At 35.2% G+C, this 14,292-nt stretch overlaps 1 protein-coding gene across 8 annotated transcripts in view; it reads left to right on the top strand.

Annotated features, from left to right (window-relative positions):
- Nucleotides 1-14,292, top strand: part of PRMT3 (protein arginine methyltransferase 3) — a 133,496-nt gene that overhangs the window by 63,735 nt on the left and 55,469 nt on the right. For all 8 annotated transcript variants that reach the window (XM_033409393.2, XM_033409390.2, XM_049713487.1 and 5 more), the window contains one exon: nt 8,001-8,079. In XM_033409393.2, the coding sequence (XP_033265284.2) occupies nt 8,001-8,079 (79 nt within the window). The remainder of the gene's footprint in view (nt 1-8,000; nt 8,080-14,292) is intronic.

Raw genomic sequence — 14,292 nt, 5'->3', positions numbered from 1 at the left:
ACTGTTTACACAGGGAACTGTATTCAATATCTTCTAATAACCTATGGAAAAGAATCTGAAGAAAAATACATGTATGTATGTATAACTGAATCACTTTGCTGTGCACCTGAAACTAACACCACTTTGTATAAACCAACTATACTTCAAAAAATAAAAAGAATAGGAAGGGAAGGAGGGATGGATCGAAGTATTTTTACCTCATTGCCCCATAGATTTGCCACACTGGATATTGCATAACTTTGTAATTATTGCCAATCTGGTAATCATTTGGTAGTCTCATTGTGTTTGAATTACTGATGAAGTTCAGCATGTCTGCATATGGTTATTGGTGATTTCCTGGCTCGTAACTGTATATAATTTTTTTAACCCATTTTTCTTTTGGGTTGCCCGCATTTTTCTTGTTGATTACTGTTCCTTGTTGGAGATGGAAATGTGTGTGTTATCTTTCCAAACTCTGTGACTTATTTTTTATTCTTCTGATGTCTTTTGATGAACAGAGGTTCTAAATTTTAATGTCAAATTTATTAGTCTTTTTCTTTATGGTTAGTACTTTCCCCCGCCCAGAACATGGAGATATATATGTGTGTGTGTATAAAACTTCATACCTTCCCCAGTTACATTTAAGTTTTTAGTACACTCATGTAGTTCTGGTACATTGTCATAGTCTTTCTATGGGGCAGTTTTATGACACAGGTCAAAATTTTAAATGTGCATATCCTTTAATGCAGAAATTCTGCTTTAAGAAATTTATCTTAACCAAATACATAAAACATTGAACAAAGATGTCTGTGTGTTCATGTTTAAAGCATTATTTTTTTACCCATTTTATGGCAAATGAGTGCAAAGGATACAGATATTCTTGTTGCTTGATATCATCGGACACCTTGCATTTTTCCAGGTGTGTGAAAGTGTAATATAATCTGTCTCGGTTACCGTAGAGCTATCAGTAAGGAAAGTATCTTACCCAAAAGTATTTTACATAATTACTTTAAAATTCTCATGTAACGTCCTTATCATATTTGTGATAAATAAAATGGTTAATATTAGCACATTTTAAGGTGAAAGAGTCAAATCACAGGCTTGGGAATCACTGAAAAAACTTTGCAGTTTAGATGTTCAATGTCTAAGGCTATTATAAATATAACAGTGAAGTAAATAGAGGTTCTTTTACATCCTTTAAATCTTCTAAGATCAGACAAGATCGGGCACATCCTGTAAAATCTTAAGTTTGGTACATTTCTAGCAGAGAGCACTGTAGATGAGGAGAAAATGCTTATCTAATTATTTTTGTTGTATCTCTAGAGCAGTGATTCTCAGCAGTGGAGGGAGCATGTCTAATTTTGCCCCCCTGGGATATATGGGTAATGGGAAATGTCTTGGAAACATTTTAGGTTACAGCAGTTCAGGAGAGATGGGGACTGGAGGAGAGTGCTGCTTAAATACCCTACAGTGGACAGAGCAGCCCCTACAAGGAAGTATTATCTGGCCCAAAATGTTGGTAGTGCCAAGGTTAAGAAACCCTGTTTTAGAGTTCTCATTTCTATGCATTGATAATAACTCATACCTCAACTTAGATGATATTATACAGGCCACCTGACCTAGTCTGAGGCATCAAGGAAGTTTTTCCTTAAAAGGTGACGTCATGACAGTATACTTTGTCACATGCATGTACAATTGAAGCTTCCTAACCAACCTGCGTTTAATTCACCAGATTAATGATGCTTTGCATTCTTTTTGTATAACATCTGCTAGATTCCTATAGCTACCTGAACACTTAGGCTAATGAGGTACCTTTAGTGTGCTGCTCCTATCAGTTGGATTGTATTGTTTACCAAGAGCTTACTGTATTTGTTTGCCTACTTATTTATGAAAAATCAGTTAATATTAACATAAACTATTGAACAATATTGTAAGAAAAAATTGTTGTAAAATAAAGCACTAAAACAATCGTGAAGGACTTAGGAGTGAGGGTGGAAATTATAGGATTGAAGGACTCTCCAGTTGGCAAGTGGATATTGGTAATATTGGTAAACAAATCTACATTTGTATGTTTTTACTTAAAACATGTTGTTTTCAGTTAACTGACTACTAGTCCCAGTCACATTGGATAAAATTCTATCTATAGTAAATCTTATAGAATTGAGAGGAGTATTGAAAAAGAAGTCATCAAATATTTATTATGCTTCAGAAATGTACTTAAGAATTTGAGATTAGATTTCGTAGGTTTATTTATTTGTTGGAAGTAATCTTTAAATATTTTAAAATAAACCTTTATTTTTTATCTTTAAATAAATCCAGATTGTTGACTGTTTGTCACTAGACTTTCTACACATAAACTCGTCATTTTATTGTTGCCTTCCCCTTGCCTCACTTTTTTAAACAGTTAATTCTACCTAAGCGTGTGTCAGTAATTCAGTTATTTGAACTGAAAAAAAAAATTAGTCAAGAGAAGCACCTTATTCTGAAGGTATCACAAGTTTCTTTTATCATTAATTAATCTATTCCAAGAAGATACCATGAGCAGGCATTTAAAATAATAATAAGCATTATTCCTATTTCAGTGAATAATGTTAATGGTTCTTCTAGTTCCAGATTTGATCCAGTGTGTTACTTTTGTAGTTATTAATTTTTGAAGTGTAAATGCAAATTTTAATTTTAAAAAGTGAATGTCAGTTTGGGAAGAAAAGTGCCCCATGAGCATCATGGGAGAAGTATTGGGTGTAATTCTCTTCCAGATGGCACCCCTACAGGTGAGGCAGCAGCCTGTGAAATTACAGTCTGAATTACACTGCAGATGAGCAGGGCATTTGGAGCAAAGCCTTCTGATATCAGTAATAAATGACTTGGTTCAGAACCAAGGACAATTCCCAGGAAGTTAAAGCCTATTCTATCACGTAGGGAGCCTATAGTAAAATGAAGTTTAGCAAAGTGGAAAGTTGAGAGAAAGGACAATAACCGCAAGCAATCCATATATGACACTTTTCATCTGCTAATATTTTTAACTAGACATTTTCATTTATCTCACAAATGTTAAGTTTTGTTTCTACATATATTCTAGTATATTCATTGATTTTCTAAAGTCATATTTTTCACAGTGAATGGTGGCTAACAGCCACTTGCCAAATAAGCTTTCACTCTGAAATATTAATCAGATACCTATTGTAAATTCTAATCTTGTTTAATATGCTCTATGGGAATTTTCTTATTTCAGAACACTTGAGTCCTTAATTACAAATGTAGTATAATATAATACAAATACCAAGTCTTATTTTCAATCAGGTAAATCAATTTAAGAAGCAACATAGAATAGTTATTCAGAACTTGACCTCTGTAGTCAGGCAGACCAAGGTTCCAAATTCTGACTTGTTCAACTGTTTCTGTGACTGTGAGCTGTTTTTTTTAAGTCTTAGGATTTTAGGTTATTTAACGTTTCTAAGCCTTAATTTCCTCATTAGTTAAATGGAAATAACAATAACATGTGCTTTAGGGAAGAATTAAATAAGATATTCCATAAAAGAACACTTAATACTATGAACTTTGACAGTTTTCACCACTATTATTATTTGAGAATTTTAATTTTAGAAAGCAAAACAGCATTTTAAAATAACCAATTTTAAGTGCTATGATAGAGTACAAAGCAGGGTAAAGAGATAGAGTTCGGTGGGGGAAAAAGAAGATATTTTATGTGGAGACATTAAGAAAATCCCTTTTGAGGAGGTAATAGTTGAGCAGATATCTCGATACTAAGTGAAATAAATGACCAGTAAAATTGTCAGTCTTCATTGAGTAATAAATAATGTGGCTTGGGAATTCCTGGGGTCCAGTGGTTAGGACTTGGTGCTTTCACTGCCAGGGCCCAGGTTCGATCCCTGGTAGGGGAACTAAGATCCCACAAGCCCCGCGGCGTGGCCAAAATCATAATCATAGTCATAATGTGGCATATTTAGTAGATGGACTAAATATGAATATGTATAATCTATTCTTGTTTTGAAGGAATGCTTTTCTACTGATTTGCTGGTTTAGTTATTCTTTAACATAAAGTTTAGAAACTGCTTTGACAGAATAGAAGCCTTGTCATATACAAGAAATATCTTGCTACAGAAATAAAAAAGGTATCAGAAATAAAGTATTGTTTTTAATTATACATCAATGAAGAGAGAAAAAGGAGAAAAAAATGGAATGGGAAAAGACGAAAAAAGAAAGACGTGCTTTAGCCTTCTGCTTCAATCCATTTTAGCCCAATTCTACCTCATAGTAGCTGACCCCATATGATGACTTCTGCCAAATTAGAGTTATAAAAAATGGTCCTTTGTAGGTTTTATGTGTTAACTCTGTGCCAAGCACTCTGCTAAATCCTTTACGTGTATCAACAAAAACATTTGATTGTTTGCTTTCAGAAACTCTCTGACTTCATAATGTTGGCTGACTCTAAAAAATGGGAAGTAAAGACATGGCATTTATGAAAGGATGTTTTAGCTGCCGGGGATGATTATCTTTGTTTTGTTTATTTGCACTCTTATCTCTTGTTGAGTTTAGTTAGCAGCATTGGGAATTGAATCTTAAGGCCAGTGTTTATGAGGGGATCTGAAAATTGTCCAGTATTATTTTTCCAGCTACGTGACCTAAAATACCTCACTTAACCGTGCTAGTACTGATTTCTCTAATGTGAAAATTACATTGTTTAAATAGTTAGAACCTTAGAAACTCTCTAATATTGTTTGATCAGGATTCTGATCTTAGCTAAGGTGATCATTATGGGGTATGTGGAAAAGTGCTTATTGGTGTTTATTATTTTAAATGGAAGCAGACATATAGGAAAGTCTTAAGTATAAATACTAAAGTTCAGAAGATTAAGTAAAATTAACTTTTTTAGCCCAGCGAAACAAATCTCTCTATCTTCACAAGAAGAATCTTGAAGCTGGAATTGGCACTAATTTGGCCAACCTGATCAAATTATTTCAATTGGGTTTAAAATTTTGTTTCTTAATTTTAAAGAAAGTTTTCTCATTTTTATCTTTTTTTTTTTTTTGTATGCACACAATGCGTATAGTTTTGGCTGGTCTTTAAAAAAACGTGACTCCTGGGGCGGGGGGAAAAAGAATTTTAGTTCTGACTGGATTTTAATATAGGACCATTCACTAAATATTATATAATTCTGGGCAATCTGGTAAGCCTTCATTCTCTATTAAATGTAATTTAAAAATTCTCACTAGCCTTTACAAATATATTTTTTAAGTAGCTCTTAATTTTTTTTAGTTAAACTAATTAGATTTACTGTTCCAAACCTTTTTACATGTATTAACATACTTAGTTCTCATAACAGCTCTATGGTGTAGAATACCATTGTTATTGTCACTTAACGTCACTGAGTCTCCGTTTCTTCATTTGTAAACTTGCCCAACGTTACATAGAGAAAGAAGCTCCTCTGGGATATAAATCCAAGAGTCCACCCTCTAAATTGGTTCTATTGGTATTGACCATAGTACCGATTTAAAATACGGTTATTTAATCTCAGATGAATGGCTAATTATAACTTTATCTTAAATGCAATACATGAGCATGTTGCTAGAAGGAGCTATTTTCAGTTACGGATTGAAAAAACTTTTTTGGTTTGATTGTAGTATGTGGAAGTAAGATGGAGTTTGAACTTACAGAGGGAAAATACTTAGATTTAACTAACTACTTTGAAAGAATAATACTAGAAACAGTTTGGTGCCAGATCAGTAACACACTATACTTTTTGCCCCCTTCCAAAAAAGATTGGACTATAATGAATACTCAGTTTGTATGAAAATGTGATTTGATTTTATTTTAATGTTTTAACATGCAACAGTCTTGCAAATAAGGACCGTTTTTTCCCCACCTATTAACATGTTTTATCAACTGATCTTTTCCTCTTAGGTAAATAGATGCCTCCTCTTTAAATAATTTTTTTGGGCAAAAATTATAATTCACTTTAATCAACTGATAAATGCTTATTTATAAGCATCTGTGTGCATAGATCTGCATGAATTATGTCAGATTGATAAAGATATCTTAGTTGAATTCCAGAAGGCTCTTGTGCTTTGAATACACAGATGATATTAATGAGGAACTAACTTATAAGAGTTAGACATTTTACTGAAGTGCTCTATCAAGGAAAGCAGTTTCCACCAAATCCTTAATTATCCGAATGTAAACACAGTAATAAAAGAGTTTTGTTGCTAAGTCTGTCTTTTGTAGGCAATTATTTTCTTATCAGTGGATTAGTGTGTTGTGGGGAGAAGGTAAATGCCAATATAGAGTTGCTAGCAGTAGTTTAATTAGGTTCCTTTATAAGTGATTCAAGCACTAGAGCTGTATTTTCTGTAAATTTAAATTTGCTATTAATCTCTTGGGAAGATTATCCATTCTGGGTTTGAAGGTTTTTCCTGTGCTAGAGAAACATTTAAAACAGTTTTGTTCATTGTGTTGTGTATTGATCCTCTTAGTTATTTGTGCACAGAACAAATGAGTGAGAACAGTTTTGATTTAGAATGCTGACATGAGGGTAACATTCATATTGGTTAACCCTTAGCCATAATAGGGTGTATTATCTGCTAAGCACTGTGCTGAACACTTGACTTTCCCTGCTGCTCAGGGCTATTGGAGGATGGGCCCCAGAAGACGACTGACAGAAACTGGCGTTGATCTCTGACTCATGATTACTTTATCATTTCTATAATAAAGTGTATAGCATACTATTAGAATGTACTGTGTTTGTGACACCAGTAGTGGCAGATTATCTTTTCATTTGTGCTGTGATTAGCCTTTCTTGGTGGAGGAGTCAAGTGTTCTCCAGAGTCTGGAGCACACTGGGGCTGAGTTTCATGAAATGTATTTCAAACAACATAGTTGTGCAAGGTGTTGATACATGTTAAATAGAAAAAAAGAGATTTCTAGTTAAAAAGTGGATAATACTTGTTTAGAATTTGTTCAACCATCCTCTTTACCACAACACTTCTCAGAACTGTTAATGTGCTGATGTGCATTATGAATCTCTATATGAGGATGATATAGCATCTGGTCTTTCTCACCTCTCCCCTCCTTTTTTTTTTTTTAAAAAAAAAAACTCTTCAAAGAGAATGTTTTTGGGCAGGAAACATTTTGGGAAAAGGTGTTCCAGACCAGAGTTTCTCAGCCTTAGCCCTGTAGACATTTGGGATCAGACATTTCTTTGTTTGGGGGCCGTCCTGTGTCAGTGAAGGACGTTTATCAGCATTGCCCCCCACCCAGCTGTGACAATGAAAAATGTCCCCCAGGGGCAAAATCTAGTTAAGAACTATTGCTCTAGATTAATATTGCAGTATTCCAGGAAATTATAGGATACATTAGCAATTTCTATCTGAAAGTTTCCTTTTAATGTGGAAGAAATAATAGTCTAGAAAGTGGAAGCACAGGTAGAGAAGGTTCAGTATATTCTGCTGTAATAAACGTTCTGGATCCACTTTGTACCCTGGCCTGATTTTCTTTTCTTTTTTTTTTTAACATCTTTATTGGAGTATAATTGCTTTACAATGGTGTGTTAGTTTCTGCTTTATAATAAAATGAATCAGCTATACATATACATATATACCCACATCTCCTCCCCCTTGCGTCTCCCTGTCTCCCTCCCACCCTCCCTATCCCACTCCTCTAGGTGGTCACAAAGCACTGAGCTGATTTCCCTGTGCTGTGTGTGGCTGCTTTCCACTAGCTATCTGTTTTACATTTGGTAGTGTATATATGTCCATGCCACTCTCTCACTTTGTCCCAGCTTACCCTTCCCCCTCCCCATGTCCTCAAGTCCATTCCCTGGCCTGATTTTCTAATAATTATTATGTGGAGAATTTACTGCAAAAAATAATTTCAAACTTTGCAGAATATTATATGGTAGAGACTAAAAGTATATTTTCCATTAAAACACTAGCCAGATATTTAAATTGAACTGCATATGATGATACTGCACTTTTCTAAAATCCATTTTTTCTTTTTTTGTACAGGGCTATTTTCTTCTTTTTGAGTCCATGTTAGATTCTGTCCTTTATGCAAAGAACAAATACTTGGCAAAAGGAGGATCGGGTGAGTATAAAATTCTAGTTTTAGTAATCTAATTTTAGTCTAGCAGAACCAAATGAACCTTTGGATTTCAAATAAACTATGCATGACTGAGAAAGTTCCCAATAGAGATGAAAGACATTTCCATCAGAGGAAGATTTAAGACATTTGTTTAGTGTACCGTTGATAGTAGAACATTATATAAGATATGCAGGACTCTTAAGTTAATGGTATTCTCATGAACACTTTTAATAAAAATACTAAGGACTAGATTTGGAAGCTTTTTGATATTCAAATAAAAATCTAACAGAGACTCTTTGATTTTTAATCTTTGTGACATTTAGGGTTTTTTTGTTTCTGTTTTTTCCCAAAAGAATGTTTCATACTAGGTTGGAGATCATTCACTTTGGTAGCAAATACTCCATGACTTCACTGAATGTATAAACCTGGCTTCTTTGTAATTTAACAAGAGCATTTAAGTAGTGAGTGGTTTCTACTAAGTTTTTAAACCACAGTATACCCAATCAGTATTTTTCAATAGATCCCAGTAAATTTGGAAGGCTTACTTTTCATGGCCATGGTGAACTTTTAATCATATTAGCTCTGCGTACTCAAAGTGAGATTGTGTTTTGACAGGCTTTCTGCTATGAACAGTTGTATACAAATAAATGTTCTCAGGGATTATGTTTTACTCATCTTTGGCTCTTCACTGAGCTCCACAGCTTCTGGAACATAGATAGAACATCATACATGTTTTTTGCATTGAATCATTAAAACTGAATTGAATAGCATGTCTCCCTTCATTCACCTTTCCCTGTACCTTCCCTTTCTCAAAGCTTCAGAACCAGTAAATCATTTCCATGGTCAGAGTACAGTTGATAAAACTGTTATATAAAAGTGGGTGAAAAGGAGGATACATTTTGAACTGGTGACATAAAGCACTTGACCATACTTATGCCTCCTGCCCATCCATGTTCTATGAAATTACTTTGGCAGTAAAAATCAGTAAGGCCAAAACATAAAGCATAGAGAAAATTCTCCAGTACAGTTGAGTTCTTTTTATAATATCATTTAAATAGATTGCCTTTGTTTTTCAAAATGCTCTCATTTTATCACTGTATTTCCTGCAACCATTTCAAGATACGCTTCTGATCTCTGACGTGAACGTGGCTAGAATTTTTAGATATATTTTACCCTGCAACAATTGGCTGTATCTCTCAATAATTGCAGTGATAGTTTTTTAAAGACAACTACACTTAATGACTAAAAACTAATAATATCTAGCATTTGTTGATTGTGCAATAGTTGCCAAATAATACGCTGTACCTTTATCTTATTACATGTAATCCTCACGTGTTGTAATCCTCACAACAGCCCTGTGAGACTTTAGAAACATAGGTGTCCTGGATGGTACATATTAAGTGTCCAAGTCTTGAAATTTTTTTTTTTCTAAACTCAGATCTGCCAGACTCCAGTATTCTTGTTCTTTTCAGTATCCTTTGTTGTTTCTTTACTAAAGTGCATTTTATTGAATCTAATTCTTGCCTTGAAGTTGTTCTAGGGAAGATTCAGAAAACTGTTTCCATACTTCCCTGAGTGGTGTTCATTGATCTTACTGAAGGACTGACAGCAACTTAATACATTTAAATTGAATTCTTGATGAAATTCATTAAGAACTTACAGCCATGTGAATAATGAGGTTATAGCTGAAACAGTGGCAGAGCTATTTCCCATCATCAAAGGGATAAAGTGGAGGCTTTATTCTAGCTCTTTCCATATTTTTATATAACTGCTGTTAGCACTAAGATAATCTGGAAGTATATTGAAGAGAGTTCAGCATTTAACTTCATAAACAGTGCTGTTGAATGTTACTTGTTAAAAGAATCAAGAAAAGTAGGAAAAGTCAGAAATGAGTAACATGAAGTGGTTTAGCCTATTTTGTGTATTTGTGTATGCCTTGATGAATAAATATCATCTAGATGCTCATTCTTTTATTGTAAACAAAGTTTTCTTTCATGTTTTTCTGAAGGAAAGATTTATTAAGCAATTAGCAGTGTCAAGGTTTTAGAAAGAATGATTGAATTATGAGAGAGGGAGATTATTGGAGACCATATAAGCATGAAGGGACCACAGTTTATTTTTACATGAATCCAGGTTCAGTTTATGTCTCACTTTATATTTAATGGCATGGAGTAAAGCCTTTATAAAAGACAGTCAGCCAGTAACTTGAGTATTCATGCTCCTTATCACCAAACAGTTCCACAGTACTTTAGAGGTACTCATTTACTACCATTATCACTAATAAAAATAAAGCTTTGTGGGGATTCCCTGGCAGTCCAGTGGTTAGGACTGTGCGCTTTCACTGCTGTGAGCCCAGGTTTGATCCCTAGTCAGGAAACTAAGATCCCACAAGCCATGCGGTGCGGCCAAATAAAAAAAATTTTTTTAAGTTTTGTAAAGTTAGTGAAAGTGGATTTACTATTTTCTTCTATTATTAGCTAAGACTTACTAATTGTATATCAGAAATTGTTGTGTTTTACATTCAGCCAACCAAGAGATCAGGAGTAAAACCAAGAAAATGTTAGGTTGAGATCAATGCATAATTTTACAAGGAATTAAGATGAAAACCAATGTATATTTTAGGATGACAGCATAGAATGTAAATGCTTTATACCCTAAAAGTGTCAAATACCACATCTCACAAAAATTGTAAAGGGAATGCAGGAGGTAGGTGGGAAAGTGTGTATACTTAAATGGATTTATCTTTTTTTTTTTTTTTTTTTTTTTTTTTTGCGGTACGCGGTCCTCTTACCGTTGTGGCCTCTCCCATTGCGGAGCACAGGCTCCGGATGCGCAGGCTCAGCGGCCATGGCTCATAGGCCTAGCCACTCCGCAGCATGTGGGATCTTCCCGGACCAGGGCATGAACCCGTGTCCCCTGCATCGGCAGGCAGACTCTCAACCACTGTGCCACCAGGGAAGCCCAGATTTATCTTTAATGGGAATTTATGGGATATCATTTAAAGCTGACAACTCAAGTAATAGCATTAGAGCACATTTAGCACTACAGAGGTAATATTAAAATGATACTGTTGATTAAAATTGAATGGTGAGGCTTGTGGTCATTGATCCTGTCTGTATCATGATTGTAGTGGTGATTGTGTAACTCTATGTTATCAAATCACATAGGATTATACATCAAAAAGGACAGAGAGTGAGTTTTACTGCGTGTAAATTTTACCTCAATAGAGATGACTTAAAAAAAAAAAAAAAAATGAGGGCTTCCCTGGTGGCGCAGGGGACACGGGTTCAAGCTCTGCTCCGGGAAGATCCCACATGCTGCGGAGCACCTGGGTGTGTGCACAACTAATGAGCCTGAGCTCTAGAGCCCGTGAGCCACAACTATTGAGCCCACGAGCCACAACTTCTGAGCTCACGTGCCACAACTGCTGAAGCCCACGCACCTGGAGCCCGTGCTCCACAACAGGAGAGGCCACTGCAATGAGAAGCCCATGCACTGCAACAAAGAATAGCGCCCTCTCGCCACAACTAGAGAAAGCCCACACACAGCAACGAAGACCCAACACAGCCAAAAATAAATTAATTAATTAAAAAAAAATGAAGCAGCATCTTCCACCTCCTTCAGGTCAAATGAATTATGACATAATTTGATTTCTAGCTATTTTGAAAAATATATTAAAACTCTGTACTAACTACCTACTTCTGTAATTGTTGTTAGTATTATCATTACATCTCTTTTTGTAATTAAAAAAATAATTGGGTGATTAAGAAGAGGAAAGGAAAGGGAAAAACAAGGAAATATACTAACTTTATCATTACTCGCAGTAGGAGATTAGTAAATAATGTTAAAAATAGACAACTAAAGATATTCTATAAGGTTGTAATTATAAAGTTAGCTACTAGAACAAAAAGGCAAACTTTGTAAATTAAAGAATTAATACTTAGGAAAAAGCAAAAAGACCATGTAGTTGAACTACTTAAAAAACAAAATAAAACAAAAACTACAGATACAGAATAATATAAAATGGTAGAGTTGTGAACAAGAAAAAGTTCTCATATCAATAATGTAAGTGGACTAAATTAATTTATTAAATGAAAAAGAATTTCAGATCGGATCACAAGAGAAAACCCAATTCTGTGCACTATATAGTGACACACCTAAAACAAAATTATATAGAAAAGTTAAACTTGGGTTAAAAAAGATACTCAGGCAAATAGAAAAAAAGTCATGATATTGATACCAAACAAAAGGGAATTTGGGCAAAATATTATATAATTATATGAATAGGGCTTAGCATTAAGGAGCAAAATCATGCCCATCTTCATAGCTACTGAAAAGGTTTTTTGTTTTGTTTTGTTTTTTGTGGTACGCGGGCCTCTCACTGTTGTGGCCTCTCCCGTTGCGGAGCACAGGCTCCAGATGCGCAGGCTCAGCGGCCATGGCTCACGGGCCTAGCTGCTCCGCGGCATGTGGGATCTTCCCGGACCGGGGCACGAACCCGCGTCCCGTGCATCGGCAGGTGGACTCTCAACCACTGCGCTACCATGGAAGCCCTGAAAAGATTTTTATATATAAAATGAATAATCTGAAAGTTTAAGAATGGAATACTTACCTAGTTAGTTTCCAAGAGTCTCCCCACAAAATATCTACTAATTACAAAAGAGAAAAGAGTAAATTTCCATGTAGAAGCCTAGCAGACTCCACTTTAGTCAAGTAATCAGGGTTGACATCGTCCAGAATTGGACCAATTGAAATTGTAGGAGCACAAAGAAATAATTTGTTGCTTTGAAACTTCCTCAGAACTGATAATAGTTTTGTAAAATCATAATTGTTGCATAGAAATGTAGGTGCCCATTAAAGGAGACATCTTCCATGGTACTGGAAAAGAATGTTGTTTTCATTGCCTTTCATTGCAAGGAAAATGAAAGGTTTCTTCCCCCCTCATATGGTCAGAACAAAACTCAACTTTCTTATGAGGTCCTTCACAGTGTACATCTTCTCTGATTTATAGTTGTCAGGATTATAAAGTTGAGCACTATGTTCAGTACAAAGCAAGTTACTAAGACAGCCGTATCCTAAGTCATTGTTTCCTAATCTTGGCAGACCATCACAGTCACTGGGACCTTTTGTTAAAAATATGGATCTTCAGACTCCACGTCTGATCCTTTTGAACCTAAATCTAGGGGAAGAGTCCTGTTGTAAGAATTTATTTAAGATATACCCAGCAGTAGGTATTGCTGCCTCTGAAAAGTAGACACAGGTTTAGGTGTATATCATTAGTAGAGCCTAAGGCATGTGTTCATGCCTAACTTGCAAGGGAGGGAGTGAAGGAGGGAAAGCAAGTTTTTGTCATTTTCAGCTTTTATAGAGGGAAGTAGGCCCTGCCTCAACATAGGAGATCTCTCAAACAGTTCAGAGGAGGGCAGCAAAATAGAGTGGCAGATATGTACTATATACACTGACAGATCTGTCTCTCTCAGGTTTTGTATTAGAATTTGCATTGGAAACCTGATCTATGCTAATAAGAAATTGCCTCTGTTATAAAGTCCAGGTTTACAAATATACTTTTCTTACTATTTCCCTCTCTGTAGAAAGCTGAGCTGTAGACTTTACTGACTCCTCCCCCATTTCTGCTTGGTTGCTCTCCTTTTTAGGATCTCTTTTACCTTATCACCTCATTCCTTTACTCAGATGGAATGGGTAAGGCTGAATGTTTCCATTTTCCTCACTTTGCCCTGAAATTTTATTAATCTCTAAACTTTCTCAACCCTTTTTTCCTTCCTCTTTCTTCTCCAACAGGTGCTCATTTACTGTGGGATAGTCGAGTTCCTCTTTCCTTTTTTTCCATTTGAAAAGCATGAAATTTGGCATCATGAATAAATGGAAAGCATAAAGATTTTGCAGTCAGACCTTGAGTTAAATCCCTGCTTCATCAGATGATTAGTTACCTAGTTAGCTGATGAAGACCAGTAATTTGGGCAGGTTACTTAATTTTTCTGAATTTCAGTTTCCTTATCTGAAAAATGAGGATTATAATCCAGCTTTATAGAATCAGTCAAAAGTCTGAATGAGATGCTTGACATAAAATAGTTGCTCAATAAATGTTAATTCCCCCCCTGAGTTATAGCTGGTAAACATGAGATTAGTGTTAAGGTTATACCTTATAAAATTTTGAAATGAATTTAGGCATCGTGGTGTTATCACCTGCTGTTTGTA

Source organism: Orcinus orca, chromosome 8 (genome assembly GCF_937001465.1).
Source record: "Orcinus orca chromosome 8, mOrcOrc1.1, whole genome shotgun sequence".
In the NCBI taxonomy this organism is placed as follows: Eukaryota; Metazoa; Chordata; class Mammalia; order Artiodactyla; family Delphinidae; genus Orcinus; species Orcinus orca.
The sequence above is the reverse complement of the archived record's forward strand: the minus strand, read 5'-3'. Positions and strand labels throughout refer to the sequence as shown.